We start from the raw sequence: 19,903 nt of genomic DNA, 5'->3' as shown, positions 1-19,903 counted from the left end.
TTTTATATCTGCCTATAATTTAGCTTTCCTTTTTTTGAATACATGTAAATTATGGTATACCATTTTTCAACTTGTGTTTCCATGTGAGGTTTGATTCTGTGTTTATGTGACCAGCATTTTGCCCTTGAACCGGATTATCTATATTTAAATTTACAATTCATGCCAGTGCTATTTTGGTAAGGGGTATACTTTTGATTCCTAGCACCCCAGTCACGCGTTGGAGGCATGGTTTGATGGGAGCTCAGGCTGACGTGGTCTCTCTCTCTCTCATACCACCATAGGACTCCATGGATGTGCGGCACCAGGGATCTTTCCTCTCTTCCTCACACCACAAAAATCGCTAAGGATTAATCGCACAATGCTCCAACAGGTCTGAAATAAGTTCCAGACCCTGGCAGTATTCATTCAAATGTCATTTAAACAAACATCCTTTAAACATGTTTTTATTCTGTGTAGCAATCACCCTTTAAGAGTCGGTTCACACCAAGGCGACACGACTCTGTACTACTTGGGGGGCGACTTGTGCATTGCCATGCACCACGACTTCGGAGCGACTTGCATGGACTTCACATAATGGAAGTCTATGCAAGTCGCTCCGAGGGCGCCCCGAAGTAGTACAGGACCCTTTTTCAAAGTCGGAGCGACTTGTGTCGCTCCTATTAGAACGGGTTCTGTAGCGGTCAATGGACCGCGAGGGAGCGAGACTTGTCAGGCTGACAAGTCACGCTAGTGTGGACCGGGTCTAAAAGTATAAATTCATTTTTGGGAGCATGCTATACTCCCGGATTTAGGGTGTGTGAGTGGGCAGGGGATGCTCTCCCCGCACCCACTATCACAGTTCACTCTGCCTATACATCCACGTCATTTATTCACAGTTCTGTGAATGAGTGAACTTCAACTACTGCCTGCTACTACAGCAGACAGCTTGTAGTTCATAGATCTTTCTCTTCTTCAGTTACTGTTTGCCTGTGCGGGAAGTACAGGCAGACAGATCTACTGAGAGTCTGCAGGAGCCTGACATTACACTCATATCTACTGATCACAGGTGCATTGCTTTCCAGGCTCCTGCAGGAAAAAAAATGCATTTTTGTTCTGCAGAAATATGTGCATTTATTATTTTTCCCTAAAAGGTGAACTTGACCTTTATTATTTGCAATTCAATTGCTAGAAAGCGTAGCAGCAGAACTAAGGAACTGAAAAGGTGGTAACAAAATATTCAAAGTCATTAAAAAAAACAAAACAAATAAAAACCACACAGGAAACAAGGAATATCAAATGTCCTTCAAACGGTTTTAATTTCAAAAAGGCAGAAAATAATAGCATTGTTAGATTTCAAGATTATTGCACTGAACTTTTTGTTGAAATTAACTCAACAAAATCCTTTCCTACAAAAAAATGCCACTGAAAAGGTTTCTTTAAAAATCAAAATAAAATGAAGTCTGAAGGAAAGAATAAAAGTCCTCAATGCTTGATGCTGGAGAACATGCATTCCCTGAAACAATCAACCATTTATAAGCTTAGCTGCGTCAAGAGAAAACCTAAAACCTGATACTCAAGTGCATCACAGCCAAGGAGTGTTTATAAATGCCCAAATACAACCTGGGTCTTAAAACACTGGGCCTTCTGCACTACCAACTAGAGTCCGATTTGTTAAACAGGTTCTTGCAAGAAAAAAAAAACAAACAAAAACAAAAAAAAAAAAACAAACAAAAACAAACAAGCATCTACACTCATATGAATGCTAACGAAATGTACCCATATATACACGATTACATGGTGGCAGAGTCTAGTAATTGTAGCCACTTTTGTAATTTTGGGAAGGGACAGTCCCTACTTCCTGAAGATACATGGCTCCTTCATCCAGGTGCGACAAGGGGACTGTGTCTTCTTCACTGACCTGTCGGTCAAACTCGGACTTTAAGGCAGGACGTTGATTGTCAGGAAAAGCCAAAGAAAACAGCGCCTCGGGTTCACACACAAACTTGTAGACGTAACGCTCGCCAGCAACCTGTAGAGGGAAGATTTGTATAGTTATTTAAAATGACCAGTACAGAGTTTTCTTTAAAAATCATACACTAAACTTTTCACTTGGGAAAAAAAAAATAAAAAATTTGGCCAATAACTACAAGTGGTCACTGGCTAGACATGGCCAATGTCCAAGTCATGGAAGCGTTAAAAAGGGTACAAACTAGGTTTTAGGTGTGAATATAAAGTGAAATCTGGTTGCCATTCATTACTGAACTTCCACGTGCCCCCGGGTACCACATTGAAGGGGGGGGCTGCCATTCTGGGGTGCATGGGGGTACTTAATCACCCCCCCCCCCCAAAAGTGCTGCTAGTACCCCCAATCAGCAACCACCATGTCAAGTCTAAATTAAATGTTTTCCTCAAATCCTAGCTTAAACATTAGGCAGCTGGCTGATGGTTAGTCAGGAACTTAATTGTGCAGTTGGTCTGCAGAGTGATTATGCAATATGCAGCCGTGTCTTCTGACACTCACTGTAAAGTTCCGGCACCCCAGTCAGTTGTTGCTGTTGGGGCACAGGTAGCTTCTCTCCAACTTGGCTATATCTCCTCTACTGATTGCAATATGTTAATCCCCCCACTTCCTCATGGAGCCCTCCCCACTTCCTCATGGAGCCCTCCCCACTTCCTCATGGAGCCCTCCCCACTTCCTTTTTCAAAATTCACTCCACCCTTTCCTGGTGAATTACTTTCACCTATTCTTTCCACACCGGCTGACCCTCTGCTTAATTTCTTCTCCCTCTGTCTACACATGCAGTAAGTCAGACGCTTTTACATCAATCCGATACTCCTCCCCCTCTCTTCTGTTAACTCCCCTGTCTACTCTCCTCCATAAATCTGCACTAAAAACAAAGCTGCAGCCTCTGGTCTAAGCTCTGGGAATTCCACACATCCATCTGCCATGCACCCTTTCCATCAAAGCTCACTTCACCTGTCCTGCAGCCTAGCACATCGACTGCAGCTCTTTAATCCACCTATAAAGTTGTATGTAACAGGCAGTACTGCCCACTGAATGCAACACTGGGATTGGGTAAGTAAAATCATGTCCTAACCGCCTTTTTTTTTTTTACCACCCACACAACCACAAGTTTAAATGAGGCTGGTAAAAGCAGGCAGTTGAGCCATGGCTTTACCACCCCGATAACCCATCTCTCAGGGCTGTACGCATGGCAAAAATTAATAGCACATCGCCATGAATGGGACAGCACCATAACTGCTTTGCGGCCATATGTAATGCACATGGTTGTGGTGCAGTGTCTCAGCATTTTCAGGGCTGAAGCCTGCAGTAAGGAGGTGGCATATCACTCCCTGGTCAAATACTAGCAATGACCACTGCACATCTGAACAAGCCCTCCTTTCAGCCCCACTTCCTCCTTCAGAGCCCCCTAGATCAAGCCACTAATTCCTAACTGGAGATTCTCTGTCCTCCGTCCCTTTCCTGGTCTCAAAAGTGAAACTTCAGTTTTCACTGTTTAGACCCCTGATATCTCACTAAAGACCCCCCGTCCGCATTGTAAAAAAATATTTACAAAAAAAATTACAGTAAGTATTTGATACAATTTTCCCAACTACCAAAAATGATGGTACTTCTGCTCTAAAGATTCGATTTCTAACTAATAGGACTGGCTGTCAAATAGCATCACAATAGTAAACCATATGAAAGAAAGACTGTATATTTTCACTAACCACCAGCTTTACATTCATTGTGTAATTATATTGATCATGTGTATTGAATTTAATATAATTATAAAATGGTTTCCCAATTTATGTTTTGTTTTATAGGTCTTGAAGTGATGTATATTCAGATTAAAGTTCCTGCCTAACAAAGGGAGTTTGTAACTTTTCCCTAAACTGTTGCTTATATGGAACATTTGGGTCTTTCATTTTTATTTCCTATTTGTTAATAAAGCCAAGTGCAACAATCTTGGATTTTGAGATGATATAGGTTAGATTTTTAAATTTACTTACTTTCTGCATGATTCCTTTTTCATAGTAGTACCTCAGAGACCGGCTCAACTTGTCGTAATTCATTGCCGGCCGGTTTTTCTGCATGCCCCACAGTCTGGCGACCTACAAAAACATATCCGCGTCAAAACACTGTCAAACATAAGGAGGAGTTAACAGGTTAACTCTGCAGAAACTACGGTATGTTTTGTCCTTTTAAGTTTGAAAGGGCTAACGTGCCTTTAGGCAAAAAATACATTTTGCCCTTCTTGATGCTATACAAGCTCATCCAGCTGTGACATATAGAAAACAAAAAAAATAAAAAATAAATTAAGTCCAATATGTGTGAAATGAGTTGGACAAGGTGGAGTCACACAGACTAGTAAATATATTGTGTAGACGAGTGCAAGATGTGAGTCAGCTATCCATACTGTAAATATAGTTCTATATTTACACATCAAGCAAAAAAAAAAAACACTGTATATAAAGTCCACTTATTACCAATACAGTACGTATATCAAAACAGTTTGTCGTCTCCAAAAAAGATTTGCAATATATTCGGTTTGAAAACACTACATTTGTAAAAAGGTCTGGAACTAAAGGAAAGTGGCCCTGAGGGCGTTAGAAAAAACATGACGGATAATGACTTCTCACCTAGCTGTATGTCATGCTGACAGTGGTGCTTCAAAACTTTGATTTTTATTGCTAGAAAACTACTCAAAATTGTAACACTCACCATGTAGTATGGGTTTCGTGTGTCACACAGTAGGCGAACACGAGGAGACAGGGGGCGCTTTAAATTTTTTAGATTATTACCATTTATTCCTATCAAAAGAAATTGAAACTTCTCTTGTAATAGAAATAAGAGATGACAGGTCCTCTTTATAACTCCTCTACCCTGAAAAGCATGAAAAACAAAAAAAAAAAAAAAAAAAAAAAAAAAAAAAACATCTTGATCTTTGCTTTCCATACAAAAATAGCAGTGTTTACATCTGCCAGAACCGAAGCGGCATCGCTTCTGGCCTCCCAGGACCATGGAGATGGGCGAGGACCATCTGGTCCACGGCCGACTCTATGGTAACCCGGCAGAACAGTTGAATTGCACACTGGGCTCTCCGATCACATTGGAAAGCCCAGAGATGCACCGGAAGGGTGGGCGTCTCCCCTCCAGCTGCCTGTAAAAGCAGTCCACCAGTCACCGTTAGGATGGCCATTTACGAAAAGGAGAAACACTGTCGGAAGGAAAAAAAAAAAAAAATAAAAAAAGAAGAAGAAGAAGCTCCAGGCATAATCCTGGTAGAGCCACTTCAATCCAATGACATCAATGGATGGCCTATGGTCAGGAAGTAGTTAGGTTCAGTTAGTTCTATCCTGGACTTCCACTTTAAGAGATATTGGCTTAGATATGCTAAGCCACAACAGAAACTAAGGACTTTCAGATTGGATCTACAGGATATAAAAACAGACATGGATATTAATTCTGATAAGGTAATTAAAGCTCATACTCTGAAGGAATTTTAGAAATCATTGGCGAACATCTTCAAAAAAAAAAAAAGGCCTGGAAATCTTGGTGTATACAAATATTTATCAACTGGTCAGTTAGGTAACTTTCAGAAAGATACCAGATGATCCTTCCAGAAATTGTGGGTCCCCGTTACGTCCTGTGTACTAAACTGAAAACTAAACCGTGTTATTGGCCTTCCCAGCTACACCTTCCACACTTATGTAATAGAGGAGGGAGGGAGTTTGTAGTCTGAAAGAAGGGCAGCTGGAGGACAACACTGATTCTCCATACATACACAGTATACTTATTGAGCATCGTCACCCCAGGACATGAAATTTGAAAAGCTAATGCAGCCACTGCATGCAAGCTGCAATAGGTTACATTGTATTCTTAGCTTTTGATGTATTTTAATGTATAAAGCTTGCTTGTTCAAGGAGTATTGTTTTCATGTATGGAACACTAATGGGATGGCAGACTTTAACCATTAGTCCGATGAAATAAAAATTTAAAAAAAATCTACTTCGGACTTGGTTTCAACAACAGTACTATGACAGATCCTGTAATTGAAATGTTTTGGCCTAAGGTGTATACTAGGAGTGAGATTAGTTTCTAAAAACATACCTCTTCTGGCTCGATCAGTTTAAATTCCATGCCTCTGCCAGTCCAGGCAATGAAGTGGGAGTTAGAAGGATCATCCAGAAGAGCCACCAGGAACTGCCACAATTGTAATGATCCTCTTCTTTGGTAGGGTGGTCCATCTCTGTAGGCTCCAACTTCCTGTTTGATATCACCTGCTGCAAATCCAACATGGGGTCAAATTAGACAGACATTGTGGCAAATACTTAAAACGGCACCGCTTTCAAATGACCACAGAAAAAAAAAAAAAAAAAAAAAAAAAAAAAAAAGAAGAAGGGTCTCTTGATAACACAGTCCGGTACATCAGCCCTCAAATTTTTCACTCGCCTGCTCGCATTTTGCGAGTGAAAAATGATTGAATGCGAGCAAGGAGAGGAAGAAACAGAGCACTGTCTGGACGTGCAGGGGTGGGCAGTGTCCATATCTGTGATGAGGGGGGGCGCACTAGGAGCTTCTGTCTTCACCTGCCTGACAGGAGTGAATGTCATTCTCCCTCCTGTTATTGCAGCAGCACAATGCATGATTTCTGGACTCCTCCGTTCCAGCCACTTATCTCTCCTGCAGCCGTTAATCACTTCTCTCCTTCCAAGCTCCCCCCCTCCCCTGTTGGTTTGTTCTACTCGGCCAGGTTAGTGGCCAGGTTACTTTCACTTTGTCCGTCTCCTCTCACTTGTCTTTATCTTCCCTGCACAATGGTAAGTCAGCAGCGATTCTTGTACTCCTCTGTTCACATTAACCCTTCATCTACTTCTATCTTTCAGCTGTCCTCTCCATAAATCTGTACTGTATGTCCTGCAGCCTCTGGTCCCAGCTCTGAGCATTCCAAGCAGCCATTTAACTGACCCTGTCCTATCCCAAAATACAGCCTAAGCACTTTCTCTACAGCCCTTCACTCTGCTCTTCATTAACATATATTATTACAACCCAGCCCCCCCTATTCACTCTCTTATCCCTAATAACTGGTGAACTGTGGTTTGGCCAGTGTAATTGTATGTGCGTTTTACCTGGATTTTAGGTGCATTTCTATTGAATTTCTATTACAAAGTGCGTTTTCATGAAAGCGCTTTAAAGTCCTGCATGCTGCATCTTTGATGCGGCTTCAGAAAACGCACTGTGTAATAGAATTCAATAGAAGTGCACCTAAAATCCAGGTAAAACGCACATACAATCACACTGTTGTTATTAATATTTATTTGTGCAACTTCTGCAGTCATGCAAAAACATTTAACAGTGTAATTTTATAAAATAATTTTTTGAGGGCGCATTTAGGGGCGGGGCAGGGTAGGGGTTAGGTGGGGCAAGTAGTGGCGAGTAACCCTTAAGGCCTGGCTAGTAGCTCAGGACTTGAAATTTTGAGCCCTGCGGTACATGATCACAAAGTTCATCTCCCATCAGAGTTCATTGGTCTGAATCAATTGTCCCAGTCTCCATCTATAGGATATGTATAGACCTTACCTGTGTAACATACAATGTGCACAAAGCAAACTCATGTACTGTAAATACATAAAACTACTGGGGATGAGCCAAGACGGGCTAAAATAAACACCAAAGCAAAATAAAAATTATATTATATTTATATATATATACACATACATATATATACATACATACACACACACACACACACACACACAGACACTGGTATGTAGTAGAGGCACTACTACTAACTTAAAGGGCCTCTATCAAAACATGCATAGATACAGCTGTTGTGAAAATCAATCTCGCTAGTCAGTAAGGATTAGTAAAGATCACTTCTAATACATGAAATATTTTGTCTTAGGTTTCTTTCAAACTTGCAGTACTTCTTTCCACCCTCTGAAAAGCAATCTGCAGTGGATCCCTTTTCAGAGGACAGTATAGCAGCAGCTGACAGGTGTTAAGAAGGCGCCTCTGCCACTTCCTGAATGTCTGCTTTTATTTTTAAAATTGACGAACAGCAGTTTTACAAAGCAGGATTAAACTGCAAATGTGAACCGTGCATTTGGCTTGCAATTGCAGTACAGTATGATTGAACTCAATAGGCAAGTTTGACAGACAGTGCCATCTGCCTAACTCTGCACCCAGAGTTAAAGTAGTTGTAAACCCTTACATATACCTAGGGAAGTGACTGGCTTCGGAGGATTTGTTTAATCTAACACAAGTTGTACCCGTTTATCTGCAGTCTTCTCTTCATCTGTTCAAAGTGCAAAATTTTTAAAGCTTGTCTAAGAGTTCAGAAAAAAGGGGGTGGAGAGCTGAAGTTACACTCTGGAGAGCTCAGTGAGAAGAACCCTGAGAGCCGATTTAAGGGAAGGGATACACCCCCCCTCACACAACACACAGGAACAGAGCTCATACTGGAGTCCCCTCCCGTCACCTGTTTTCTCTTGGTGTCTGGAAAACCTGTCAGAAGTAATTCATGCGGATAGAGGAGGAGTAAAGCAACAGACAGAAATGACACCTATTGCTCTGGATTGAGACAAGTACACACTAAAGAGGTATATGCTTTGTTCACATTTCAGGTCTGACATTTACAACCACTTTAAAAATGCTGCTGCAGAAAAGCATCACAGCTGTGACATGTGTGCAGCCCTGTCTGGCTGTATTGTTACAATTTGGTGGGTGGTAACACCATGGCTCAGCTACTCGTTTTTACCTCCACCAGGTGCCAGTTTGAAAGACATTAATATTTGAAGGAATCCAAATTTATAACCTTGTGTAACTTAAGTGGGCACAGTTAAATATTTACCTTCAAACTTTTCTGGCACAACACAGGCATCATCGGTGAAGGGTCGCATTGGCTTCTCATAGCTATAACCTGCAAGACAGGAAAGACCTTATTCAAACTAGAGGACAAAGAATTTATTAAAAATAGCTGAAAATCTTAACAAAATACATTTTATGACTACTTAAGTGAATAATTGAGTGGAATATTCACAATATATTGTGTAAAGATTCTCAACCATTTTAGTAAATCAGCCTCATAGGAACAACCAGCAAGCTGGGTTTTACCAAGTTGATCAACTTGATATATTCAGCCTGCCCATACAGGGTTCAAATCTCGGCCAGTTCCTGCTGAACCATCCAAGATTCTAAGTGTGTATGACCTGCCTAACTCTGCTCTTTCCTCCCATCAGCATGTTCCTTGGTAGCACTAAAAACACAACTGATTTACTTAATCAGCTGTTTCTCTATCCCAATCTGAGCTCTGCTGTACAGGGAACTCCTAAAAGGTTGATATAAATTCATGTTCTTGCACCAATAGCTTTTGAAAAAAAAACACTTTACGATGCATCAATCAACACTTAATGCAAAAATGTTTTTTTAGCCTGTAGTTAATTTTTTTTTTTTTTCGTTTTCTTTAACAAGTGGGCAACACAGTAGCATAGTGGACTATCTACATGGAGTTTACATGTTCTCCTTGTGCCTGTGGGTTTCCTTTGGGTGCTTTGGTTTCCTTCCACAAGCCAAAGACGTGCTAGTAGTTTATTAGTGCTGGTCTAAATTGGTCCTAGAATGTGAATGAGTTAAGGACCTTAGATTGTAAGCTCTTTGAGGGTAGGGACTGATGTGTATTTACTATACATGTAAATATCTGTGTAAATTGTCAGTGCTATAAAAAAATGCCAAAAATAAATTGGGTGCAAGAAGTAAAATAGTGTGGTTGATTTACTAAAACTAGAGAGTGCAAGATCTGGTGCAGCTCTGCATACAAACCAATCAGTTTTCGGGTTTTTTGTGAATGCCTAATTGAACTAGCTAAAGTTAGAAGCCGATTGGCTACTATGCACAGCTGCACCAGATCTTGCACTCCAGTTTAGTAAATCAACCCTAATCAAAGAAGCTGAAGTAACCTCAAACAATACAAGCTAAACTCTAGGAATCAGACAAAATCTACCCTTGCAGTGCACCCTAGTCCCACGCAAGGGTTAAAGTCCTCGTCTAAACTAGGGGTGCAGTAAAAAGGTAATAACTTCCTCTTGGCTCCAGCAGTCTTCCTTCAATCAATGCCACCTCTAAGTGCATTTGCATACTTGCCTCCTTCACGTAAAATGCAGACTTAAGTCCTGCACTATGCACAATAAAGCCTGGTACAAAGGTTTTTTTTTTAAATTCAGCCCAGCTGGGTTTAATGAAAAAAAATCTACTAAACAACTAACAGTTTAGGAGGAGTGTCTGTACTAACTATGCAATGTTAGTACAGCGATCTCCCCTGCTGTGCTACTGTGTCTCTCCCCCCCCCCCCCCCCGACAGAACACCCAGTTCAGCGCTTTTATCCACTGGCTGAGAGCGCTGATCAGCAGACCTTTTTTGATTGTGCCCCATGGTCAGAGCCTGGCTGAACAGCTAGCTTCTGTGGGACCAGCTGCCGTACACACGGGCCGAACGTCGGCCAGTTTCTATGAACCAGCTGATGCCACCCGACATTCAGCTCGTGTGTACTAGGCTTGATGCCGAGGACCACCTGGGAGCTTGTGGGACAGAGGAATAGGGTATGTAATACACCTTTACCTTGCACCCCTAGACTAAACAAGCATTTAACCCTTGTAATATAAGGGGCCCCACTGCAAGGTTTTATTTTGTCCCAATTCCTGAAGTTCAGCTTGAAGTAAAAAACTAGACTCAAACTGGAGGAATAACGAAGCTTCCTTCGCCTGGAGTAGGAACCTGTCTGGAGTGGTCCATGCCACATTAAACTGAGCAGACTGACCTGTTTCAGGCCTGTCTGCACCAACCACGCCAGTTTCTACTTTAGAGTGATACAGAAACTAGTGCAGGTCTGCCCCCAATTATTAGAGGAAATGCAACAGTTTTCCATACAGAAAAATGGCAGATTTCTGCCAAGTGCAACCTTGTTGCATTGGATGCGAGTTATCAGAAGGCAACTTCCATTCCTCTCTTGGTCGGTGCAATGATCACACTACACGAGCAGAGTCTGCAGGGTTCCCCCTCCCACTCTAATCTGACCGGAGGATGCAGGGACTGCAGTGAGATTTAGAGCATGTAGCTCCAAATATTGGTGCTGGCTGTCAGATAGAACTACTTGCTTGTGCCTCCTTTTGTTAATTAGGGGCAGTATTTGCTCCTTTCTTTAGGCTTAGTAGAGTGGTTCAAGCATGGCACCTGCACTACTCCCCGCCCCTAATCACATTACGTGCGGATTTCAGATAAAAATAAATACTTACCATCCATGTTTGAGTAGCCTTCCATGTTTCTGTACATTGACTGACACCCAGGAACATCTGCAGAAAAAGGGAAAAAAATTTCAACACAATTTGTTTGTAACAATGTAGAGTCCAACAACAAATGCAAAGTCCAACAAACCGCAAACTAAACTCTGCTAAAGATGGCTTGGAAAAAAGTTTAGGAAGCGATCTTAAAAACTGTGCACGGTGACCAAGCAATTAACCAGATGTGCTATATCTGTTTATATTAGACAAAATCAATGTAACAGTGTATTATAAACACATCTGACAAAGCTTGTGATATTTCCGTTCGTTACCTTCAGAGTTTATCCTGCTGACCCAGGCGCCAAAATTTGTTTCATTACAAAAACAAAATAAATATTGAACTGATCATTCTGACATAACTCTGAAAGGATTGTGATGGGTCATTATACAAGGGCTGCCTTTTTGGGTTCACTTCGATGAAAATAGCCACTGCACAACGTAACTTGGCCTAAACTCCCATTGACATTCCAAAATAGAATACAGTGTGAATGTAAAATGTTATTTTATAATGTATTTCCAACAAAAAACAATTTTCCTCATTTTAGTGATGGAATCACCGCTGAATTTGAACAGGTTCTAAAGATAACTTTTTTTACCATAATGCATTTTAATGCTCCCCTACTCCCTTAAACAGTTTCCAGAGTCTTCTCTCAATGCAGCACTGTCCTGTCTGCATTAACTCTCCACTTTTCCTTTATTCTGAGGAGGTTTTGACAGCAGCAGGAGTCAGTGGCTCTTGCCGTCAATTAAATCCTGTGAAGTGGAACTGGGGGCAAGCCACGCTGAGTGTGCCTATGGACACACACAAGCTGGTTTGGGAGCACGCCCGCAAGAGTGCCGTCATCGCAAGTGAATTGCTATGGGGGGCACTCCAAAGAGGAGGGGGATCGAGGGTGCTCTGCATTACCACTGCACAGAGCAAACAAGTATAACTTTTTTAATTTTAGGAAAAATACATTTACAACTACTTTACTGTTATATGGGAATTTCTCCTCTTACTGCCCCATTGACAATAGTTTCACCAAACAAGTCCATACACATTTGTATTATGGATACAGAAAAAAAAAAAAAAAAAAAAAAAAAAAAAAAAAAACTCTACTAAAAAGGTTTTTTTCCCCACTTATCTGGAGACTTCCCTCCTTTCTTTTCTAGTTAAATAAATGTAATTTGTGAGATCCCTGGTAAATGGAGCAACGGGTTGTAGTAAAAACTGACAGTAAAAAAGTTTAATCTGGACATTGGTAAACCTAGCTTAAGAACATGCACTCTTCTAGGAGCATTAAGCAAAAACTTGCAAAAAAACTACAACATATGCTATTGATAGCAACCAAAGTAACCAGCTTATTCCATTCTCAAACCAACTTTAGAGAACTGACAGTTAAGCCTCGTACACACGCGTCGAAAATCGGCAGGGAATTTTCGTCCGACGACCGAACTGCCGATTTTCTGCTTGTTAGTATGATGCTTCCGACAACCGACTCCGACTTTTCGGCCGAAAAAAATCTGGTGTGCAGGCTATAAAATCTTTGTCCACAGTCAAAACACGTCCGATTTTCGTGCAATCAGTACAGATTTCGACAGGGAAGAATCTTATGAGCAAGACTGGGCATGCTCAGAGATGAAAGAACACAAAGAAAGCAAACCAACACATGACATCACTTCTGAAGTAGAATTCTGTTGGTCGACAAAAGTCCAGTGCAGTCTAGAGCACATTCCAACCAACAAAACACAACTCTGGACAAAAGACGGACGACAGGTCGGCGGATATTCGTTAAGTGTGTACTAGGCATTAGAATCTGATTACTAGCTAAAAAGGCAATACCGTCAATTTTCCTTTCCATGGTTAAAAGACAAGAACCCCCACTGCACCACAATCTTACAGCTGACTCTTTGCCTGAAATTAGAGGGAAGCTTCTTCTATTGGGCACAGCATTTTCAGTTGGATTACTTTCTTTTTGAGAAAAAATAAATAAATTGCCACTATGGGGTTGATTTACTAAAGCCAGAGTGCAAAATTTGGTGCAGCTCTGCAGAGAAACCAACCAGCTACGTTTTTGGCTTAGATTCACTTATACATTTAGAAGGTTAGTAAACCACCACAAGCTTTATTGCTCTACAAGTACAAAGAATTTTGAAGTTGCTAAGGTTGCTCATTTCGAGTGGGCAAGAAAGCAAAACTAAAAAAACGCCACCAATGTTCATCTATCCATAAGCTTCTGTTCCCCGAGTCATATCTGCAATGTCTATCATCACTCAGCAGTGAGGTAAGAGGATAAAAATGGCTACATACATTACAAACGGGGCTTTTTTTTTGTTACACGTGTTGATAGGATGGTTTAAATCAAGCTGATTTCTTTCACATGTCTATCTATAAAAAACCTGCTCAATGTTAAGATTGGAAGTTTGGTACTATCCATCCTGTATTGTAACGTCATTAGCACAGAGGTTTTTTTTCCTCCCAAAGCCTTAATAGCCTTGGGCAGAAATACAGTAACAGATAGTGTTACCACAAGACAGCCCATATTTCTGCTATGATGTCAGCTGCCTATGAAAAGGCAGCCCAGCTGTGTAAGCCGGCACCAGAGTAGCCCTATGGGGACTTCTTGTCTTTCGCTCGTCCTCCATTTTGTGAGTGAAATTCCTTTGACTCCATTCAGAGTGTATGTGTGTCTGTGACTGGCAGGCAGGTGGGAGGGAGTTAGAAATCAAGGTCATAATGCAATCCTATTAATGAAATGTTGTAGCTGGAAATTGCAAGGTTATAGTACACACTAAGAATGCAGTCTCCTCCCTGCATGATGTGCCACAAGAAGCAATGATAACTAAAGACAGAACGGTTAATTTATTTATATGCTAAACAGAGGCTAAAAGGAACCCAAAGTTTAAATTTCATAATTAATACAAATCAGGCCCCTGACAGGTCCAGCCATGTAATTCCACTGCCAACCATTACTGATAGTTTTTTTGGTTAAATCCTCTTTAGTTCATGCGTACTGGTACCTCAAACAAGCCATTTCATTTAAATTTCATTTTATATGGTGGCACCAAGTTGCATGGAAAAGACGTTCACTCACAAGCAATGCAGACAGACAGCAGATCGGAAACCACACAGACATGGACAGACATGTACTTAAAAAGCACCAAAAACTGATTCTCCCTCTAGTTATAAAAACGTGAGGGTAGAGACTAGTGTCAGATGGAGATATAAAAAGTCCCAGTTATAAATCTTTACTGGGCTCACTGTAGGATCTCAAGCCTACCCTAATGTATAAAACTTGACTAAGAAAACCAAGGATCCTAAAATAATGTGATTTTTGACTGATCGCAAAATCCATTTCTCTGATGTTCATTGACAGACAGCTCCTAAGATCTGATCCACGAGAGGGAGCGAGGATGAACCTAAAGAGACTCACACCACGCAATGTACGTCTTTCATGTACGATGGTAGATCTTCCTAGAGGCAGATTTCCTAGCTTTTAACAGCATAGGAATCACTGATTCAAACAAATCCCCATCCTTCAGCATCTAGCATTCAACAGCCAAGCTGTTAAAGCCAGCGACTCTAAAGCAGGGTGGAAGATTGGTCCTTGGGACAGCAGATCGTTGCAGAGAGGAAGTCCAAGGAGCGCCGGCAACCAGCTGTACCAGATCGGCATACCAAGACCAGCGAGGCCAGTCTGGAGCCACTAGAATGACCGGAATCTCTTCTGCCTGAATTCTGTACTGTGTTTTGGACAACACCATTGTTTTGTGACAATGTTGTCAAGGTAAGCAGTAAGAGGAACACCCTCGCCACTTTGGAGAGCCTGTGGGTTCAAAAAGGAACTGATGCCTCCAACGCAGCATCAGCCGCAACTTCCATTTTTATAAAGTTTCATGACTGACACAAACAGTGCATCCACTAGCACCTATTTAAGGGCCGCGAGAGGAGCAGGGGACTCATCCATACTATGTGAGCACTCAGGGTACATGGACAGACCCAGAAGGGTCGCTATATACCGAGCTGACCCCAAAAACAAAATCCAGGGAAGCTGTCGACCGGGAACCCGCAAAAGGGATACCAGCCAAGGGTCCGCAAATGGACCACCTATTGGACCCCGCAAAAAACAAGGGGTTCACCCTCTGAGCCCTCCATAGAGGACATAATAGGACATAGCCCCCCCCTTCAAAGTGGGACACCCGCTGTGACAGACAAGCAGGCAGGATACCAGCGCTAAAACAAGGCAGGTGCCCCACACAGTAATGAGGACAATACTGTCATTAAAAATGAAGCACCCCCACAGCACCTCCTTGTCCAAGGGAGGTGCCAAGCTGACCATATGGCCCAGCAGGCCTTAATTTTTTATGGGGGCCCAGCTGCAACTGCAAAGAGCCTCAGCCCGGCAGGTGCCCAAAGAAAGAGTAGCGGCTTCAGCTACACGCACTGGGCCGCCCCCCCAACGGCGGCACCTGACATGCCTGAAAGACCCAAAGTGACCGAAAGTGTCTGAGCCAAGCATTTAAAGTGATAAGTTTCCACAGACTGTTGCTACGGGTAACCCAGGGGAATCCAGAAAGTGCAATTCTCAGCAGTCCTCTAGGGGGCAGTGCTACAGACATATGCCACGGCATTGTCCAATTGAATCATTACCGGGCACCCATGCAGACGATCAGTCCATTGGGTCAGGCAAAGCCTGATCGCCAGAATTTCCAGGATATTGATCTGTAGGCTGGACTCTTTCAGAGTCCAAACCCCCTGAGCACAATCCGTGCCCAAGACACCTCCCCAGCCAGACAGGCTGGCATCGGTGGTGACCACTGTCCAGTACAGGAGGAGAAAGGAGTTTCCCCTGTCGAAACACCAGAGAGCGGAGCCACCAAATCAGGGATCCCCTCGTACCCTGGCTCAAACTGGATCAGATTGTCTAGAGACTGTAGGTTCTTGTTACAATTGGCAAGAATCTCCTTTTGCAGAGATCTGGTATGGAACTGAACAAATGGAACCGCCTTGAAAGTGGAGACCATCAAGCCCAGCACTTGCATACAAGTCCTGAGAGATGACCGCCGGCTGGACAACAGGAGCCGTATCGCATCCTGCAACTTCTGGAGTTTCAACTCCGGTAGCAACACCCAGGCTGAGGCCGTGTCCAGGGTCAGGCCAAGATAGTCCAGCTTGGTGGACTGGACCAAAACAGATTTTTGGAGAGTCGGTTTCCATCTGAACTCTTGCAGAGTTCGCACCAAAATGTCCAGACTATCTGTTAAGGCATTCAGAGACTCTGCTCGCAGAAGGAGATCGTCCAAGTAGTCCAGTACTGCAATCCCGTTCTGCCTTAGCAATGCTAACACCAGGGCCAAAACTTTTGTGAACACCTAAGGAGCTGAGGCGAGACCAAAAGGGTAATGCCACGAACGGATAGTGCTCCTCAACTATGGCAAAGCAAAGGAAACGCTGATGCCCCACATATATTGGGATATGAAGGTAAGAATCCTTGACATCGGCAGAGGACACTTTTTGCTCATCCTATTTTGGAGGGCCATATCTACTTTGGACACGAGTGACTGCAGGACCGCCGTCATAGCAGACAAGGCGGACTGGGACCCCATGGGCCCTGCAGCCTCAAAGGGGGTCAGGTGGTGACACGTGCTCCAGGGACTCCATGGTTAACCTGAGGACCGCCAGCAAAAAAAAAAACTTAAAAATTGCTGTCAAATATTCCCACCATTGCACCAAATGCCTATAACAGAAAGTGGGAGCCATTTATCACCCACAGGATTCACCACCCCCTCCTCAGATGCAGAGCCAGAGAGCCAGGCTGCACGCCGTGCAGAAATCAAGGAGAAAGAGGAAGAACAGGAACTGCCACTAGAGGCCCACCACTGCTCCATAAGCTTAAAAACCATGGCCATGGCATGATAGCAATGGGAAACTACAAGAAATTGGCCACCAGATTACACAAACCTGGTTGCTGATTATATATGCAGGCATCCACAGCAAAATTGCAGCTACATGTGGCGCCCAGGGACCCCCAGGTACACTTGGACAGTAAGGGGGACCCCCACCAGGACCATCCCCCCAAAAACCGCATTTTGCGCAGCCGGTGGAGCACCAAACCCCCCCCCTCCCTGGCCCCCACCTGACACCCCCAAACAGGAACAACAGGCATGACCACTCGGGGGGGGGGGGTGCTTAACATTGGTGAATGGGGGGGGGGGTCTGCAGAGGAACTCTGATGTTGAGGGGGGAGTCATGAGGGAAGGAAGGGCACTTGGGGGCCCAACCAAAGGGAGGGGACCACGTCCACCCCGAAAAACCACCAGAAGGGAGGAGGGACATTACTCACCACACCTTGAAACCGGACGGGCAATGCTCCAGGCAGACCACCGCACCATCTTGGAATGAGGGTGCTGCAGGCCAGAGGCACGCTTCGAGTTGGTGACCAGGGCTATGCGTCCTCGCAATGCATTTAACTCGCCGGCCAGTCCCAGTCCAGTGGGGCTATATGTCGCGGCCAACCTAGCACGGAGCTAAGGTCAGGTCGCGCTTGCTGGCCCGATTGGGAAGACTGAAAGCATCCAGGATATCTAGATCATCACCCAGCCCAGCAGGTGATTGTAGTTCTCACAGGAACAGAAGAAAATAAAAAAAATCAGTTTAAAAAAGGAAAAAATGCTAGGACCAGAGGTCCCAGCAAGGAACTAGGCAGAAAAAAACTGAAGACCTCTAGCAGGAAGTGAGAGTATACCCCCGGGGACTGCCCTATGGGTGTAGTCATTTTTCCGCCTTGTGTCCTACTTCTGTAGGGGGCAGCATATACCCAAGGGTCAAGAGGATCTGGAGCTGTGGCCATCAATGAACGAAAGAGAAAACTCCATTTAAAAATGAAAAAAATGCCAGGACCAGAGATCCCAGCAAGGAACGAGGTCCTTACTCCGGACTAGGCAGAAAAAACCTGAGCACCATTGCAGGAAGTGGGAGTATACCCCCCTGGGACTGCCCCATTGGCGTAGTCAAGTTTTTTTCCTGCCTAGTGTCCTACTCCTGTAGGGGGCAGCATAACCCAATGGTTAAGAAGAATCAGGAGCTGTGTCAGTCAATGAATGAAAGAGAAATGGAGCCTTTAATAACTTAAGTTAGCCAATAAAGGGTTAGTTCACCTTTACCAAAAAACTGCCTATGCAGTTAAAGAGCACAGAAACTGAGCAGCTTTGACTAAAGTTGGATATTACCCTTGCTCTAGGTGTAGACCATTTACAAATCTTCCAAAGAATCTGTGGGAATCCCAGAGATGGCATCCGCCCATCCTGCCTTGTAGCTAGGACATTTCTAAGGCAGTCCCAGCTGTTACTGCTCACCCCCAACATGACTGGAGTGAGCGTTCAAATCCCTGGCCGTGTTTCACTATATGCTCTGTCACAAGATTGCTGAGCACAAAGCTACTGCAACGTGGGAGGCACATTTGAGGGGATTTAAAACAGAGAAAAGGCTTATTCCACGAATAGTGGGGGTGAGCAGCGATTGGGAGGGTCTTCGCAGCACCCTAGAAACAAGGCTGGATGTGGGATTGCCATTTCTCATGCCTCGTACACACGCAACGATTATCGGCCGACCGATCGTCCGACTTTTGTCCAGAGTTGTGTTTTGTTGGTTGGAATGTGCCTAGACTGCACACGAATTTTCTCGGCCAACAAAATTCTACTTCAGAAGTGATGTCATGTGCTGGTTTACTTTCCGTGTGTTTTTTCTTCTCTGAGCATGCCCAGTCTTGCTCATCAGATTTTTGTCCGCCGAAATCTGTACTGACTGACGGAAAATCGGCCGTTGTGTTGACGGCCAACAAAAATTTTATAGCCTGCACACCAGATTTTATACGGCCGAAAAGTCAGAGTCGGTTGTCGAAAGCATCATACCAACAAGCAGAAAATCAGCCGATCGGACGTTGGACGAAAATTCCCGGCCAATAATCGATGCGTGTGTACGAGGCATATGAGTTTTTTGGCCAGGCTTTTGGTTCGTAAATGGCCTATACTGAATTCAACTTTTTAAGACAGGTGAAACAGAGCGGCTACCTCCTTAATCATCCACAGCTTGCAAGCATGGGCTTCCAGCTTGATCTTTACAAAATATATACACAAAGCTGGTGCTCCAGTGCAACGGCTATAATCAAATGCTCTTTATTAAAGGGGTTGTAAACCCACTTTAAAGTCTTTTACCTATAGGTAAGCCTATATTAGGGCTTACTTATAGGTGCTATAAATATCTCCTAAACTTGCACCGTTTGGGAGAGATTTACAGTGCATGCAGCCGATGACGTCATCGGCGCATGCGCTCTGAAGGAACGGCCACCCGTGCCGTTCCTTCAGAGCCCTATGCAGTGAACGGCACCTCCGGCCAATCAGATGGCCAGAGGACGTGAACAAGGAAGCAGGACGCCCGAACATGTCGGCCGTCCTGTCGCTGAGCGGGCGACACTGCGGGGGCTTCGTTTTAAGGCAAGTATTTCATAATGAGCTAGTATGCGATGCATACTAGCTCATTATGTCTGTCTTTACAGGTTTTTTTTTTTTCTCTTTTTTGTGAGGGTTTACTTCCTCTTTAAAGTT

The 19,903-nt window shown here is 43.5% G+C and overlaps 1 protein-coding gene across 1 annotated transcript in view; it reads right to left on the bottom strand.

Moving 5' to 3' along the window:
- Positions 1 to 1,695: 1,695 nt before the first annotated feature.
- Positions 1,696 to 19,903, bottom strand: part of ETV4 (ETS variant transcription factor 4) — a 77,133-nt gene continuing 58,925 nt past the window's right edge. The window contains exons 9-13 of the mRNA XM_082271379.1: positions 11,276 to 11,332; positions 8,838 to 8,906; positions 6,095 to 6,267; positions 3,994 to 4,095; positions 1,696 to 2,008 (exon numbers count right to left, since the gene is read on the bottom strand). Coding sequence (XP_082127505.1) covers positions 1,787 to 2,008; positions 3,994 to 4,095; positions 6,095 to 6,267; positions 8,838 to 8,906; positions 11,276 to 11,332 — 623 coding nt within the window. The 3' untranslated portion in view covers positions 1,696 to 1,786. The remainder of the gene's footprint in view (positions 2,009 to 3,993; positions 4,096 to 6,094; positions 6,268 to 8,837; positions 8,907 to 11,275; positions 11,333 to 19,903) is intronic.

The sequence above is a fragment of the Pelophylax lessonae genome (genome assembly GCF_965119305.1).
Source record: "Pelophylax lessonae genome assembly, chromosome: 11".
NCBI lineage: Eukaryota > Metazoa > Chordata > Amphibia > Anura > Ranidae > Pelophylax > Pelophylax lessonae.
This window is presented reverse-complemented; position numbering and strand designations above follow the sequence as displayed.